General features: G+C 35.4%; 1 protein-coding gene across 1 annotated transcript in view; it reads left to right on the top strand.

Annotated features, from left to right (window-relative positions):
- The window catches only part of LOC111057041 (dystrophin, isoforms A/C/F/G/H), a 608,133-nt gene that overhangs the window by 585,433 nt on the left and 3,697 nt on the right, over positions 1–19,003 (top strand). The window contains exons 56-61 of the mRNA XM_039431878.1: positions 9,991–10,119; positions 10,968–11,098; positions 12,107–12,262; positions 14,570–14,706; positions 16,013–16,303; positions 18,088–18,272. Coding sequence (XP_039287812.1) covers positions 9,991–10,119; positions 10,968–11,098; positions 12,107–12,262; positions 14,570–14,706; positions 16,013–16,303; positions 18,088–18,272 — 1,029 coding nt within the window. The remainder of the gene's footprint in view (positions 1–9,990; positions 10,120–10,967; positions 11,099–12,106; positions 12,263–14,569; positions 14,707–16,012; positions 16,304–18,087; positions 18,273–19,003) is intronic.

Raw genomic sequence — 19,003 nt, 5'->3', positions numbered from 1 at the left:
TCCTTCTATTTTTCCCCCTGTTTCTTCTTCTCTTCCTTGTTTTCCATCTCCTTTATTCCAGTCTCTCACATCCATTCCTTTCACCCCAAATCCGATCCCCTCATTCTCTTCCACCCCTTAAAATTATGTACCAAGGGTACTACGTTATATTCCTTTAAATTTTCCTTCAGTTCTCGCTCTCTTTCCCGTAGTAATTCTGCACTGCAGCTCTCTAGCTCAGTCCTTCTCCTCTCTTTCTATTGCACCCTACAAATGCAGACCCATTTCCTCGTAATTGGTCCGGATAAGCCACTGGCCGCAGCTGAGAATGTTGCAAGTGAAGCTGCTCCACCGTCACCAACATTGCCAATTGATTGTGGTCTTTTACAATGTTCTCTCAATCCGAGCTCAACTACTACTATTATGACAGCTGCAGTTTAACAAGACTTTCAAACCAACGATATCATCCACTCATTAAGGGATTGAAGCTATCCTTCAACAATATTGTCTCAATCCGCTCTTTACTCATATGACAGCTTACATTTAAAGCCTCTTTTAAGACAACATACTGCGACAGTGTCATTCACTACAGGATTCTCTTTGAATGACATGTCATTTGGTGATGCATTCTGGCTCAAAGGAAAACTCATTTAGTTTACAGTCTCATTTATGTTAACAGTTTATTCTTGTGTTTGCAATGATGATGACGATGAAGATATAGGAGAGTTTTGTTGCTCACTATCAACGTACATAAAGCTTGTACCATTCCTTTCATGTTGTTCTTTACCATCAACCTCTTCATTGTACAATGGATTTGTTTTATACTCGCGATTTTGTCAAATCATATGATTATGATTTTGTCTTTCGATGGTTGGGTTTGGAATGAGATGAAAACTCATTTGATTTGTTCTATCAGTTCATGAGTCAAGTATGCTCCGATATAATTTTTTCTAATGATAATAATAATTTATAAATTATACATTCTTAATCTCTTCTCTTCTCTTCTCTTCTCTTATATCTAGAAAAGGCTAAGCCCCGACAGACTGAAATCACACCACAGCCCAAACTACTGAGCCTAAAAACTTGAAATTTTGCACAATTGTTTATGGTAGCCTCAAAACATTCACTAAGAAAGGATTTTCAGAAATTCTCCCCCCTGAGGGAACTGGGGCCCCCCAAAAATGTTGTACTTTTTAACCGCTCATTCCACAGCAAAGTCATAAGGAACTTTTTTGATCAGCTACGAAAAATAATTAGATCCATGGAGAAAAATTCCGATCAGGAGCACGGGGGGGTTCAGAAAAGGGCTTTTTTCGGAACTTTTTATGTAAAATCACACTACAGCTAAAACTGATTGCCCTACAGACTTAAAACTTTGCACAAATATTCTTTAAACATGCTAGACGCGCACTAAGAACGGATTTTGAGATATCTTGCCTCTAAGGGTTTCAAAGGATGAAGAAGGATCCTATTAAGTAAGGTTATGAACATGGCGGTAAGGTGAGTGCCATATGGAAATGAGATAATTTATTTATTGACACATCATATTCTAACATATGTTGTAATTATTGGAAAGCTTAAAATAATCTTATCAATCAGCTGATCGAATTAATTTTCGTAAATCAAGAGCGCGAGCTTGTGTGTGTGTGTGTGTGTGTGTGTGTGGTGTGTGTGTGTGTGGTGTGTGTGTGTGTGTGTGTGTGTGGTGTGTGTGTGTGGGTGTGTGTTGTGTGTGTGTGTGTGGTGTGGTGTGTGTGTGTGTGTTGTGTGTGTGTGTGGTGTGTGTGTGTGTGTGTGTGGTGTGGTGTGTGTGTGTGTGTGTGTGTGTGTGTGTGTGTGTGTGTGTGTGTGTGGTGTGTGTGTTGTGGTGTGTGTGTGTGTGTGTGTGTGTGTGTGTGGTGTGTGTGTGTGTGTGTGTGGTGTGTGTGTGGGTGTGTGTTGTGTGTGTGTGTGTGTGTGTGTGTGTGTGTGTGTGTGTGTGTGTGTGTGTGTGTGTGGTGTGTGTGTGTGTGTGGTGTGTGTGTGTGTGTGTGTGTGGTGTGTGTGTGTGTGTGTGGTGGTGTGTGTGTGTGTTGTGTGTGTGGTGTGTGTGGTGTGTGTGTGTGTGTGTGTGTGTGTGTGTGTGTGTGTGTGGTGTGTGTGTGTGTGTGTGTGTGTGTGTTGTGTGTGGTGTGTGTGTGTGTGTGTGTGGTGTGTGTGTGTGTGGTGTGGTGTGTGTGTGTGTGGTGTGTGTGTGTGTGGGTGTGTGTGTGTGTGTGTTGTGTGTGTGTGTGTGTGGTGTGTGTGTGTGTGTGTGTGTGGGTGTGTGGTGTGTGTGTGTGTGTGTGTGTGTGTGGTGTGTGTGTGTGTGTGTACACGATAACTCCACACCATGAGGATCCGACAATACGAAACTCAATAAAATCCAATTCAAGATGGCGGAAAAAATGGCGGATAATTACTAAAAAAACATGTTTTTCACGGCTTCCTCGAAAACGTCTTTAAAGATTTTCTTCAAATTTATACCAAGGTTAGCTATTTATAAGCCATATCAACTGAAATGAGTCTCATTTCTGGGAAAATTGCAGGAGCTCCATTCTTGAGCAAAATGGCGGATAATTATTAAAAACCATGTTTTTCGCGATTTTCTCAAAAATGACCGATTTTCTCAATTGTATACCTGTATAGTTATTTATCAGCTCTATCAACTGGCATGAGTCTTTCTCCTGGTAAACTAATGGGGAGTCCACCCCATCCTTGAGAAATGGACTTTGTAACCGATGACTTTTCATCTGTAGAACAGCTGTTAGGACGACTTTTGAAAAAAATCGAATTTCACAATTTACACAAAGGAAAAAGTACTCTGAAAACAATCATAGATACACATATACAGTACTCTGAAAACAATTATAGATACACATATGTAGTCTGATCGTAGTTCCAAATATGTTGCCGCCAATCGTCATTATGTTATTCCCCTAAATTATTTATTTATTTATTCAATCATTCAGAATTATACAATTCACTGAAATGTACCACAGGCTAACTTACGCCCAAAACGGTTCAATTCTAATTTTTACAACAGTCCAAATGTAGCTAGAGGTCATGTGTCACTTTAAAATTCTTCAATTACATTTATTCTCAATTATTCTCGTTTAAGAATGAGGCTTACAGTTCAATGAGCAAGGAAACTTGTGTGAGTGTACCTCACCTGATTTTTTCTGTAGTGTGTACCATCAATGTTAACATTGTGAATGACGAGGAAGAGAATCTGTAACATTGATCACATTCAAGAAATGAAATTATTTAAATTTTGTTTTTATTTTAATTATTAGACTTTTGTTTTAGTCCATGCACTGTCCAGTTTTACTTCTGAACATTCACTTATTAAAACTCGTTTGATTCACTTGGTAGTTTTCGAAGCCCAACAATATTATTTCCATTATTATAAAATGTTACACCTAATTACACAGCCTAATAGTAAAATTATATCAATAGAGTATTCATAAACTCCAACGTACTTTGCTTTTCAGATCCAATAGTACATAGTACAGTATCATCCATTCTGATGAAATGCTTTCCAAATAATAAGTTTCCTATTTATTTCTTTTACTTTGTTTAGTGTATCCGAATGCTCCTCAAATACCAGTTTTCCAACAACTTTAATATTGTGACTCCTAATTACAAAGCTTACATACCTAACTTAATTGAGAATTAAATCACATTCTAATTCAAATGATCGAATTCCAATCATTGACAATAGAGCGAAATGGAAGGAAAGAATCAGTGATCTCTGAAAACGGCTTCAATCACAAATTCAAACAAAACAGTCAAATATGTTATGTTGATTTATTTATCATGAGTGCATCCACGGCCTCCACTCATGTAACGTTTTCTGAATGTAGCATCACATTTTAAAGTCGAATTATCGTTAGGCATGGAGGTGCTCACTTGAAACAAAGTGTCAGACTTGGTCTATCTTCTTGAATCATGCAGACTAAATAGTGTGACTGCAGTAGTTGAGAAACGTGATGAAATCTCAGGGCTCGCCACATGGTTAGTCTGGCTAAGATCACTTTGCATAGTAATTCAGAGCAAATAGCAGCTAGGACACGAATTAGGCCGGAAATGGATTGATACCCGGGGGCGGTGGGAGATGGCCTCGAGGTAATGTGGTAGGTGAGACAAGATGAATTGAGAGAGTGAGCGTGAGTGAATGAGTGCGTCACCGGAGATGGTCTCTTGAGGTTTGAACTTGTGGTGGAATCTTGTTGGAAGGCGTGTTCTTCGTGATAGTTACCCACGAACCACGAGGACGGCCCAGGCCCAGCACGGCAAAGAGAAAGTTCACCGTTATGGGGTGGTCGGAACGGTTGGGATTAGGGGGATGATTTAATAAAGAATTCATTCATAACGGGTCAAACTGCCCCTGGGATGCATCCATCCATCCATTCATTCACAGTTCACACATTGAGAGGCGGTGGTGTTGTTGCCAACTGAGAGAGAAACTGTGCGCATTGAAGGGGGAAAAGAGAATGAGAGAGAAACGAGTAGGAGCGAAACAGAGGAAGAGAGATAATGCTCTGTTAGTTGAGAACAAGTCTCTGTGACGAACTTTGCTAATTAACGCAGCTTTACTCTGACATCTTTCTTATCTTTGTCTCTCTCAGTTCTGCTCGTACGGTATTTGTCAATCTATATCTCTCTTTTATCAATGTAGTTTCTCTAAATTTCGCCCAGTATATTTAGTGTCATTGTCTCTTCTTAAATTCAAAATATTATCCTCCCTTTTATTTTATTTTTATAAAATAAATCGCTTTGAACAAGTTTTGTTCAAATTGAGGGTCGGATTAATTCGGATTTTTGAATTTCATATTATTCTCAATACCTACTTGATATTTCTATACATATAATACGCTCAACAACAACAATACATTACATTAATACATCAACACTAGTATAACATTCATATTCAAAACAAAAATTGCATAGTTGCCTGTAAAGTTGGTATACGGGCGAAAGTTTTACGTGACAACGACTTAAGTGGTAAAATAATTTTAATGTGAATATTCATTCCTATAGTAGGAAGAAGGATGAAATAATAGTAACAATTTAAAACATTTATTTATACAAAGAATTATATTTAAAACATTAATTCATACAAAGAATCTCACACTGAATTTCATATTAACAAAATTTTATTTTTACCTTCACACATCCTCAACAAAATCACTCTGTCTCCCTCGCTCTTAGGCGGGCTAACTGTGCTCGATTCAATTTTTTACATAGCAAGTCGCGCTCATTTTTTCAAGTTAAACAAATTATTATTGGCTGAGAAACGATTTATACTACTTTTGTGATTGAAAACTACCACAACATTGTGATTACTACAACATAACCTATTCACTTATACCTATTATACTTACACTTATACCTAGCCTATTCACTTATACTTATTCACATAACCTATTCACTAAGTAGTGGCGCAGTCGCAGGAGATTGCTCCGTTTCCCTCTCTCTCCAGGTGAATGCCTTCGGGTTGCTGCTGCGTTGCTCGCCACTGCTCCTATTCGTGCTCTTTCCAGACGACCGTGAACCGAAACGAACGCTCTCACTCGCTCTCATTGTGAGCGCATAACGTGGGAACGTAACGCAGTTTCTTGAAGTGTCACCCGGCAAACCAATTTATAAGACGTTGTCACGTCGAAATTGCGAAATTTATACTAATTATGTATGTTAATACAGTATACTAGCTTGAAGTTAAGTCGGAAAAATAATTACAGTAACAACAATAGAATTTACAAGCTCGTGGAATGTATATTCAAAAATGTTTAAACAATCTATTTTATTGATATTCTATCAATTGATCCAATTGATAAATCGCAGAATGATAAACAGCTTGTTTGGTTTATTCATATACCAATAAAATCCTACATATTTTCCATAATTTAAATACATTTATTCTATTGATGTATTTATTCTATTATAGTGTTATTTTTTATTGTTCAGTATCCTCTATTATATCACACAACCATATGCTACCATTCATCCTTCAGTTTAGACACACACATCCAATAGTTGTATCTGTGGTGCAGGCCTACCATCCTCTTGTGGTCACTTAGCAGCAGATTGGTTAGAAGCCACAGTAGAAGAAACAGAAATCCCCTGGAGACCTCACTAGCTTTCTTCAGCGTGAAAGCTGCTTAGTGGTGTATGTCTGCTCAGTTGGGCCTGAAGAGCATCGTCAAATGTATTCTGCTAAATAGCTTCCGAAATGAACATAAATTCTCTTCTTCTATTTCTAACTTGACAACATTTTGATTCTTCAACTGGGGAAGGCCTATCAACGAAGTATTCAGTAAATGAATATGTTATGAAGAAAATTCTCTTAATAATCCTTAAACACTTATCTCGAAGGGGAAAATGGCTTCATCATGATTCCACGATCTACTTGTAATTTTCCAACATAATCGTAGAAATAATCCGCCATCTTATTCGCTAATTTTCAATCCTTATTTTCGAAATAGGTCATTATGATTCTCTGATCAGTCCCAAAATAGAGATCTCCAGGATCGAAAGGTTGAACTGATTGATCAGACTCATAGATAACTTAATTCTAATTTCGCTCAAATGCAATCATATTACCAACAATTGTAAACACTATTTATTATTGGATTTTGAATTTTGTTTGTCTATAACCTGGCGCTAAGCTCCGTATTTCCAGACTTTCTTCTACTGTGTCATTCCCATCTGCTTGCTTATAGTGTACTATCACAAGCCCCGTTCTTTCTCTTATTTCTCTCTTTCCTCTTATTTCTCTCTTTCTGTTCATTGCTGTTCCTGGCGTCTCGCCGGAACAGAGAGGGTCCTTTGTTCGGCTGAACCCTCAGCCACAGTGATGCGAGTAGAACACCAAAGAGACAAGACTGTGTTCAGTATACCGCGATTCCCATACAAGTTCGTGTAGCTCTATGGTCCTGCTAAAGAATAGGAACGGTGGAGAAGAGGGTGCTCCTTAGATCTAGACCGAAGGAAATAGAGAAGGATGAAGGATCCAGGTAGAGAAAATAATAATTAGAAGAAGATGGGGAAGAAAGGTGACAATGTTAGGAGAAGAGGGTCGATTACATTTTTCAGTTACCATTCCCAGTCTTCTAGTATACAGTATACAGTACAGTTGTGGAAAAATTAATGTTTTGTTATGGCAGAATACATAATGCTATGACCCTTGTGAAAGACGACTACAGGATTGTGTTTCTTGTGTACTGTCATAAGCCCCGCTCTTTCTCTATTCCTCTCTTTCTCTTCATTGCGGTACCGTACGTCCAAGGATAGTATATAGCACTATTCTATGCAATATTCTTGCCGTACGTCAATGTTTTTGTATTGTAATATTGTACGAGTATGTGAGTTGTATTATTGATGTATTACATGGGAAACCATAGTTGGCTAGGTATCCTTTCTTTCTTCTCAGCACACCCCACCATGAAGCCTGTTTTTGTATTTTATTAGAAATTTATTTTTGATTGTGATTTTTTGTGTTTTGATTTCTTTTATGTATATAGTATTGTGTGGATTTGAATAAAATTGATTTGATTACCGATTCTAGTCTCATACATTGTCATTATATTTTGTATTATATTGTCTCAAATATTTTGTGATATTGTCACATATTCTTAGAAAATGCATCTGGAATTGCACAGTATTTTACTTCAGAGTCTGATTGAATTATTTGCAAATTGGTGTTTTGACTGTGTTCTCAATCTCAAATCCTACTATTCATTTTTTAAAGAATCTCAAGAAGTATACCGGTAGCTCATAGTTCGCGTTGTTCGGCAAGCAGTGGGCAATTCACAGAGAGTTGGCGCGTTCTGAAGTTGAGTAAATAGTCTTAAATTTTCATTCGGGAATGCTTTTTCTGACATTCTTTTCATTCCGTAGGAGAGTATGGGTGTATGTGAGTCACCCAGTGCTTCTTTTTAACTCACTAAGAAGTGGTAATTTACAGAGGATCGTCGCATTTTGGTTTTGAAGTAGAGTAGGCCTACGGTCTAGACCGTTTTATTAATAATTTAAGTGTGTTTTGACGAACGTGTGCCATTGTTCTCGATCTCGACAATGTCTGGATCTGGAACGATGATTGAAACCGAGTCAGAGAGCTTGAGAGATTGATGTGGGCAAGAGAAAGAGAGTATGGTGACACTTTGAAAAAGGAGGTTGGAAAGAGATGAATATATCAGGATGAATGAAGGAGAAAGAGAACAGAAGGAGAGGATGTTGGAGGTTGAGAAAGACGAATTGAGAGTGATAGAATAATGGTAGGGTGAGGAAGTGATGAAAAGAGAGAGATAGTGTTAGAAGAGAGAAGCCTCATCCTTGTTCACAAGCCAGCTGTTTAGTGGAAGAAGTTCGTCGCGCCAATGTGACTGTTGTTTGTGTTTATTCTTTCTTTCTTGGTTCAGTACTTGAGTGTGTGTAGTGTAGGCTGTTTGGTGTGGATGTTGAGGTAGACTGAGTTCTATTTCATTCTGCTCACAAGTTTATTCGTTTAGTTGAGAAGCGTGCAACCAGGAGACAAGTCCCCTCACTATGTACAGCAGTATCACACACAAGTTGTTACCTTGTTTTATCTCCTTATAAGCAGTTCGGCGCAAGTGAAAGTGACATGCTGTGAATTTTCATCGATCGTTTTTTAGGTTAGATCGGTGTCAGCCTTTTCGAATCGAAGTAATTCTGTTAAATGCGTGGTTTAAGTAACAGTTGCGTCGGTATGTGTTCATTCTTCGATTTGATATGGTTGGAATCTTGTTGATGCACTCACACACGTGCACACGCGCTCACGCTTCAGATTCCCGCGGCCAATGATCTTTCACTAACAGTTGTATGTCGGCATAACACAAGCTACTCAGTTTAGGATTCCTTTTGGTGTGATAGTGTTATCTTAGGACTCTTTCAATTGACTTAACCGATTTAGGATTTTTCGATACCTATAAATTAGCTAACTAAATCCTGCAATAGTTTTTGTCGCATCCTGCATTCTGTTTTTTTTTAGAATGCTGATAAACAAAGAGATGTGATGACTTATGTAAGCTTCAGATGTACTGTATTGAGTTGATAGTGGATCAGTGATAGATACAGACTCCCGAATGTATTGCAAAATTGAATCTTAACCCGAAATAATAGCATCGGTGCAATATGAAGTATACACCTGAGTATCCAGAATTCCCAGTAGCCGGGATTACCCTCGCTATGAAGAAGGTGAGTTTTCATGTGGGGAGAATACTTTAATGTTCATAAAGACATTATAGGCCTTATATACTATTAGGCCTGATTGTACTGACTGGTAGGTTGAGACTGTGATCAAGTGCTAATTTAAGTCGTTTTCAACTTCCCTTATTTTTGTCGTGGCATTCAACCGTAATTTATTCAGGGATGATGCCCATTAAACCCCCCCCCCATACCATGCCCCCCCAAGAAATCAAAGACGCAATCTGCGTCCTCGCCCCCCCCTTGTGGGCACCCCTGATTTAATCACCGTAAAAATTTAACAGATTTTTGTGCAAACGGACCTACTTATTTGAGACAAAGAGATACAAGCTTATTCTGTACTTCATTTCTAACTTACTGTAAAGACTACAAATAGCCTAAAATCATCAGAAAAATCTGTTTTTTATAATAAAGAATTAGGTTGATGTATATCAGGCAGGAGCGTTTTCAATCGGTAGGAAGAAGCGCCAGAGAAAACTACTATATTTGTGTGAATTGTGCTGTATTCTGAAGCAGAACAATTTTTAGATAGCAGAACAGTTATTAGATAGTAGGAAATTAAATTGTGCTGTATTCTGAAGCGGAATACATTGTGTTGTATTCTGTGATCACACCAACAAAATTCTGAAGGAAAGAAACGAGTTGAAACGAATGAATTGCTTATAGATTTATAATTTAAATTTTTAACAAACAATTCTTCAAAATGCTATGTTAATAGTGTTCAAATTCTAATAATTTTATTGTTGTGCTTTGTTTATTTTTCAGAAAATGCGAATATTGCAGAAGAATATCGATGAGGTGACGACTCGTCTGTCAGCGGCTGAGGCGTCGAAGGCGTCCTGGCAAATTCCAACCGACAGCAGTCAAGTGCCCGAAACACTCCAACAATTACAGGTTCCACTCATCATCAATTTTATTATCTTATTTTCATCATAATATTTCAGTACCGTTCCAAATATTCCTATTTATGTCAGAGGGGCCGAGTTCTAGTTGAAAGTACAATCTCGAAGGAATGAAATTTGAGAAGGAATAAATAATGACATTCTTTGCAAATCTTCAACTGCAGTAGACTACTCACTTGGCTGATGCTGATGAGCTCCTATGCTTTTCTCAAAGTTGGTAAAGGGGACGCTCCTTTCTTGTTCGATGAAAAAAATACTATTGAGAAACTATTATAATCTCTCATGAAAGAGATACTCTTGGAAAACTCATGTTTTGAAGAGAAGGAATTCTATTCAAATGAATGGAATTATTAATTGAATAGTTCATTTTGGGAAAAAAAAGCTTGAAACTGGCTTGAAAGCCGAAACTATCTGTTGTGTGAATATAAAAAAGTTTTAAAAAAGCGTACTATGAAATTATTTCTTTATCAATTAACAATTAAAGTATTGAAATAATTTGTTATAAGTTTTCTCGAAATATACCGTATATATGACTGGGTAAAAGCACTTGGAACAGTTAAATACCGGATTTTCTTATACAAAGTGCTAAGTTGGTACTCTAGATCATTGAGCCAAGTATGCAGACGCCATGGTTGAGTTTACTTAATTGATTGTATGATTTTACTATATTGTATGACTCACAAATCATATAATAAAATTTAAAAGTAAATTTTAATAATATTAATGTAGAATGTAGTATAAACTCATTTTCAATATATAAATATAATATTTTATGCTTTTATGTAAACTTTATATTATTCTTAAAAACTTCAATTAAACTAATAAATCTTTATTTTTTAGAAATTTGGGGAACACATGACGCCACTGCAGCGAACCCTGGACGATGTAAATGACCAAGCTGCTCTTTTTAGTTCTAATAATGTTGTTATCGCTCAAACAAGTCTGAACAGGATTCAGGACCTCAATACACGGTGAGGGAATATCAATATTATTAAGCTACTTCATACTTGAGCATACAAGTTGAGCATACTTTATTGAAGTATTTTGTCAATATATTTTTAACTCCTGAATATAATTCTTCCGGAGTACTCTAAATGATACTTCAAACTATATCTCGATTAAGATAAGCTAGTTGATCATCTTTAAATTTCAGTAAATCTCAAACAAGTTCGTATGTATTCTCGATTTTATTTCAAATGAAGGAGGCCTAGTATTTATTATTTTAATGTAATCTACGTGTGTTGTGTCAGTAATGCAAGCTTTAACCATTCAAAATTGGCCCTTGATTACTTAATTACAATGTAATTATTGATCGCTTATTTTATAAATGACATCATTGAGCCCTATCAATTGCAATTTAAACAATGAATCTTGAATGTTGATTATGCCTTGTATATACTTGTTTATCTAAATCTGCAGTGGCTTTTCAATCAGTATTATCATTAAGAAAAAAAGCGCATGTTATCTTTTCTCCATGATATTACTTGCAATCAGCGCTGCTAACTCTGTCAAGCTTGAACTATGTTCTTGCAGTGCAGTGGTTACAGTATAATCTTTTTTTTTTGTTTCTGTTTTTCAGAGAAGAGAACTTGACAAATACCTACTTACTAAGGTCCTTCTCATATTCAATTCCTAGTTTGTTCATATTTATGTAGGAACAAGTAATTGGACTTTAATACTTAAAATAACAATTTTGGAACATGCTACTACTTTTTTAAATTATGCAAATGGGCCAATGAATAAATTCAGTTGAGAATTGTTGCAATTTGCATACCGATGGATCGTATCAATCGTTGATTTTTGAATCTCGAACAATAATAAATTTATTTTGGTATTTTTTTGTTTTCGAATTCGTTACGTATTTAGATTGTTGAATCTTAAGCAATAATATTATTCTGACATTATTTTTTGTACTCTTTATGACAACCAGACTCGTTAAAAGTTGTATAATTTTCATGTGAATTGTATGTTGCATTCAGGTGGAAACTGTTGCAACTGGCAGTGGACGACCGTTACAAGCAATTGCGCGACTTTGGCAAGGACGGCGCCCCTCCCAGCCAGAGCTTCCTCTCCGCATCCGTCGACCACCCGTGGGAGCGCGCCACCACTCCAAACAAAGTGCCTTACTATATCAAGTCAGTCAACAAAACAACAATTCATTCACCAATTTATTTAGTAAAAAGTAAATTTGGTAGTTTTTTATTTATATAAAAAAGAACACTAACCATAAACATAATCTCTAAAAATACAAGTAGTGTAGTCTACTTGATTAACAAGACTGCAAAGTTAAGAACCTGGATAAATAAATTAATTGTTTGCCAACAATATTTCTCCTTGATGTGATTTTGAGCTGAAGCATTGAAGGGTGATTCACATCTATTCAATTATAGCGAAACCTAGATTATACCGATCAAGAATCAAAAATGTTTTATTCTCACAAACATTAACAAAAGTACTAACTACTTCATTTGAAAGCAATAACATTGATACGAGACAAGGAAAATGGAGTTGGAAAGTTATTTCCCATCAATTTCCATTGGGACAGAATGATGTTTGGTGAATATATGATGGAAGATTTTATTAGAAACTAGCAGGTAACCCGTGCTCCGCAAGGGTCTAATTTAAAACTTTACAAACTGAAAACTTGACGTAATAAAATATTGGAAAATTGAAAATAGGTCTATAGCCATCCTCGGTTAATAAAGAATCTTTATGCAAAATTTCAAGTCATTCAGTCCATTAGTTCAGACGTGATGATGCGTCAAACATAATTTTCCTATCCCGTTACGTGTATAAGCCAGTTCTTTCCATTATTATCGTATAGATGTATTAAATTATTTATCAGATATTTATCAGTATCTTTGAATGAGAATAACTTTTGAACGGTTTGAGAAATTGATGTGCGATTTCATTTTCTCTTGAAATTCTGTATCGAAATCATGTATTATATGACTACCTTCCAATTTAAAAAAAATGAAGTTGAATTTAAAATGGCGGTTCCAAGATGGCTGACCAAAATTTTGATGGGACAGAAAATCAGTTATTTTTATTTGAATAGGATCCCAATCATACCTTTCATCTAATCTCCCTTTTAAAAGAAATGTTCAGCTGTTTCTATACAACAACTGGAAGCATGACAAATTGAAAACTTGATGTAATGAAATCTTCAAGAATTGAAAATAGGCCTATAACAATCCTCGGTTAATTAAGAATCTATATGCAAAATTTCAAGTAGTTCAGACGTGATGATGCGTCAAACATAATTTTCCTATTCCGTACGTGTAAAAGCCAGTTCTTTCCTTTATTATTAGTATAGATACGGTAACTGAATAAAACATAGTACTTTAAAAACTCATAGTATCATATTGATTTTTCTTCAATACATCAATTTTAGTATCGATTAGATCCTCCTCAATTTGAATCAGGCAGCCTTTTGCTTCCACAATTCCAAACAAAATACCTACAAACTCGTTTCACTCCTAATTTGTGTCTAATTAGGCCGACATTATAACTGAAGAATATCCATTATTACGGTACTAATTTCATTATGATCTATTCATAAATTTCTTATGAATTCCAATTACACAGCATGAAACCCATGTCCATTTCATTTGTACTGGTTGCAAAATTTTACATGGAATAATTAAGTGATGAAGTCTATAATTAATCTTAATAAAAACAACTCCCTTCAAAAAATAATTTATAAATAATACGTTTCGAGGGAGAAAATTAAGTACAAAGAAAAACGGAAGAATCGGGATTCGAACCGAGGAACACTCGCGCCGTAACCGAGTACTCTACCGCTAGACCACGGCTGCGTTCAAAATATGAAGCTTTGTACTAACGTTATAACTTCCTTACTTATAAACCATCACATTTTACAACAATGAAAGCTATTCTGTATGAAATCTAATGTCCCTTGAATGGAATTTGAACATTAATTCTAAAAAATCTAGAAAGAAAATTGAAATTTGGGCTTCGAGGTGCACGATTTTGATATTTTTAGAATCTATGTGCAAAATTTGGAGATCTAAATCATTACCGTTTTTCCGGTATGCAATCCACAAGTTTTGAAGCGAACAAACACAATCCTACTCTCTTTTATTATATAGATTGTACGGTAGTTTAACCAACTGCTGAAATATCACTGTATTATAATTATTCCACATATCCAATTAACGCTTTATAAATATAAAATCCTAAGTTCTACTTATATAGTTCTTATTGGATATTTGAAATAACTATTATACAGTAAAATATATATAATATAATCGTCTCTACGAAGTCAATTTTACTCAAATGCTGCAAAATTTTCAGCACACTATACAAATGGCAAGTAACAGAAATACAATAGAAATTGATTTTTGGACAAAGTACTACAGTTAAATACAGTTTACTTTTGGAATTTCGAACAATGATGAATATTATTATGGTGTTTTCAGTCATCAACTGGAGATGACGTATTGGGACCACCCGAAAATGATGGACCTAATGAGCACGTTATCAGAATTCAACGAGGTGCGTTTCTCCGCCTACAGAACCGCCATGAAACTGAGAACAGTACAGAAGAGAATGTGCCGTGAGTATTTTCAATACTATTGTCACCGATAGGCTTAACTTGACGATATTCTTTCCAAGACTATGTCTTAATACTCCAGTCATGAATAATTAAAAGACAAAACATACCATTTTTCAGTTGTTCTATAGCTACAGTATGTGTTATGACTGACAAGTGAAGTTCAATAGAAAAAAATTGATAAAATAACAATATTTACAGTCGAATACATTATTATATCTTCGATTTCTTATCTACATTATTCTGCAAATAATATTTATTATAGAAAGCATAATGTGTGTCCAGTTCAAAATTGCTCAATAGGATTTTCTCTTCATGAGAAAATATCATTATCACTCAATGAGTAAGTATTGCAAATTTCAATGCTCTTAAATGATCATGAACTTGATGAATACCGGTAGGCTATTTAGAAACATGATATTTATATTATTCATACATTACTCTATGATAAAGGACTATAACAGGAGGATAGAAACTTTTGTGTCACAAAAACACAAACAATACAGTTTGAAATACAACAAATTTCAAAATAACAATAGAATAAAGAAGAATTTTAATGAATATATAAATGTGACAAATGAACTGTGCGCAAAAAATGAATTTCTGTCCGCGCACAGAAGTACCTATCAAGAAATAAGCAGTTTATATACAAAAATATCAATAACAAAATGAACAATTTTTATAAAAGTACTAAGATAGAAAAGGAAAATAACAAAGTAAACAAAACTAGGTTGAACTTTCTGAACACAACAGAATATCCTAATTTCCATCATCACTATTCTCAAATGATTTTTACTTATATAAGCACCAGAAAATCCTAATACAGTGAGTCTATGACTGAACGTAATACCAGCTTCCAATAACATCAAAATCGTAAGCCAATAAGAGGCTGTTCAATTTCTTCTTGAAAACAGACAGCGGATAACCGCTACTTCAAGGACTCTATCGTGAAGTTTCTCTCATTGAAGGATGGGAATGAAGTTGATGATTTATCTGTAAGCGTTTTCCACATAAGATACATTACACTCTGTAAGCGTTTTCCACATAAAATACATTATACTCTATGATCAAGTGATATAATTCTGTTGAATGCTCATTAACATTGTGATTTATTGATTTGTGTGTGTGTACCTCAATCATGTGAACTTCTTTGAACGGAACTTTTTATGTATTGATTTGTGTATGTGTATTTGAATTTTTGTGTACGGTACTTTTGATATTTTGATTTGTGATTGTTTTTGTAAATTTTTTGTACTTTGTGATTTATTGATTTGAGAGTGATGTGATTGAGAGTTTGTGTTTGCGTCAGTGGACCTGCTGAGCCTATCTCGCGCGGTGGAGTCGTTCGATTCTCACGGGCTGCGTGCGCAGAACGACAAACTGCTCGACGTGAGTGACATGGTGACGGTGCTTGCCAGCCTGTACGAGGTGTTGGCAGCCGAGAGTCCGTCGCTTGTCAACGTGCCACTTTGTCTCGACCTGGCCGTCAACTGGCTGCTGAATATCTACGACAGCCAGCGCACTGGTCAGGTGCGGGTGCTTTCCTTCAAGGTCGGACTTGTGCTGCTCTGTAAAGGACACCTCGAGGAGAAGTATCGCTGTAAGTATGCGGTTACATTAACATAAATATACGTGTGGATTCTTGTTGGTAGGCTATGTTTGTAGATGTTATGCTTTGATATTCTGGATCTGAGTCAGGTCACTAACAGTAGATGATACACAGTCGTCATACATTGTTGTGTCATCACAGCTTTCGAAAATTTTGAGCAAAATTTTTTGAGGTTAGGTTTTTGTATCTCCATTTTTTGTTGTATATTTTTTCTTCGGTGCTCTAATTATTTGAGGTTGAATTATTTTTCTAATATTATAATTTGTAATTTTTCAGTGGTTTATTTATTGTTATTGCATGTTATTGTTTATTTTATGTTAGAAGCTTGTTTATCATGCAAGTTCTGCCATTAACATTAGTGGCCAGCCTTACCAAAAGGTTTCAACTATAACTGAAAGTTCAATCACTCAATCAATAACTTTATTAAACACAAACAAAAAACCATACAAATTTTAAATAAAAATACAAAAAAAACAGGCTCCATGGTGGGGTTTGCTGAAATGAAAGAAGTTCAAATACCAACCATGGTTTTCCGTGTAATAGGCTGGTAAAGGATATACAAGTACAAAATACAAATTTCTAATCAAAATACAAAAAACAGGCTTCATGGTGGGGTGTGCTGAAATGAATGAAGGGAGGAAAAATACCCAGCCAACTATGGTTCCCCAGGCTGGTAAGGGTATAGAAGGGTTAAGAAGAGTGATAAAGGGAAGAATGTAAGAAGAAGAGAGAAAAAAGAGAAAGAAAAAGAGACAAGCAACATTTGTGAGCGAGTCCACTTCTAAGCAGAAGCTGATTCCAAGTCTGAAGCAGTGAGATATCGGAATATATTTCAGTAAAGAGATTATCTTTATTCATTGCAAGCATTGCTTTCTCTACTGAATACAACAAATATAATAAAATTCCGTGTTTGAACGTTAAAATAATGCAATATTGAATATACAAATAATGGTACGGTAGTAATTCTATCTATTTATTTCATCTATACAAGCATAAAATCAAAGCAATCAAACAAGCAAAAACCAAAACAAACCATTGTCTATTGTTTCTAGAGAAACAAGGTACAATTTATCCAAAAATGTTTATTTCTCAAATTTCCATTAAAATGACCAAATCAGGTTATGATAAAATTCTTCAAATAGTAATGGTTTTGAAACAATTGTAGCTTTATCATTTTAAGAATGGGAAAATTTCGGATAGTGTAGCTCTCAAAAAGGCATTTCAAGTAGAAGTATCGCTATACTTCCTTGTACTACCCACTTGACAGAACGTTCATTAATAGGCTATCAACTACTGTATTACCGTACATCAAAACATCGGTATATTATTTTCTCTTTCGATAAACGAAATCATGAACTGTAATAAATTAATGAAAACAGAATTTTTTAACAATTTTTCTAATTCATATGAAATGTTGAAAAAACAGAATTTAGTGATGTTTCAGAGAAAAACACCTCAATATTTTTTCTACTATAGTTTGTGAGAACCTTGTAGCACGGGGCAAGGTTATTTCATTATAAGGAGCACTCTGTTGCTTATCTTATTAAAAAAGCCTACGCTCTCTTTTTCGCTCATTCTCTCACGAAATGAGCTCACAGGATCTCAGGATTCTGTGAGATCTGACAGAACTGTACTCCATAAGAGCAATACTGCAAACTAAGGTTTGCACAGACTATAGAATAGTTTTGTTGTGCTCAATAGCGCTGTAACAAGCTCCAATATTCGCATTTCTCTCGAAAAACTATGATTAATGGAGAAAATGTTTGCATTTTCAGACTTGTTCCGATTGATTGCCGATCCGAATCGGTTGGTGGATCAGCGCAAACTGGGTTTGCTGCTGCACGACTGCATCCAGATACCTCGTCAGCTGGGAGAAGTGGCTGCATTCGGAGGATCCAACATAGAACCTTCCGTTCGCAGCTGCTTCGAAATGGCTGGCAAACAAAAGAACGCTATCGAGGTAAACTTATTCTATCCAATAGTGACCAATTCATCATGTGTAGTGTATAGTTGAATAAAGGCTAAAAAATACTTTTTACTGGTGATATTTTTCAAAGTTTTTCGATTTGTATTTTATCAAAATAAAAAACCTTTCTCAGAAAGAATTTTTATTTCTGATCATTATTTTTTGAGATATGAGAACCTAAAGTTTTAATTTTTGTAACAGATGATTTCAAATTCGGTAAGAGATAAATTGATGAAATTTGAAGGATAAATTACTTATGGTATTGTAAATTGAATGAAGCAAAAATTTCCTGAAAATATAATTGTTTAAGAAGGTTATTCAATTTACCAAAAATAACTTCTAGTTGAGTTTTTAGTTAAGTAAGTCAAGATAGACTTGAATCTTGTCTTCTGTGGAGCTGTTTCTCTCAAGAAGGTCATTGATGAAACATATATTATTGATGATTCAATCATTTCTATTAGTGTATATCCAAATCAGGCGAGAAGTTGTTCAAGTTATGCGGAAATGTCAAGCTAATATTATGTAGAAGAAAAAGGTGGTTGAAAGCATTTTTTGCTAAAGAAAAATATTCTAAGTTCAATCCCTCATGCCTAATGCCTAAATAATCTTTTGCGCATCAGAATTTATAGAAATCCACACTATGAAACACAAATATATTTGTTCTACGCGGTCCCAATAAAATTGCAAACTTGTAGAACGGTAAGCTAATTAATTTTGTTACATTA

This window comes from Nilaparvata lugens, chromosome 7 (assembly GCF_014356525.2).
Source record: "Nilaparvata lugens isolate BPH chromosome 7, ASM1435652v1, whole genome shotgun sequence".
Taxonomy (NCBI): domain Eukaryota; kingdom Metazoa; phylum Arthropoda; class Insecta; order Hemiptera; family Delphacidae; genus Nilaparvata; species Nilaparvata lugens.
This window is presented reverse-complemented; position numbering and strand designations above follow the sequence as displayed.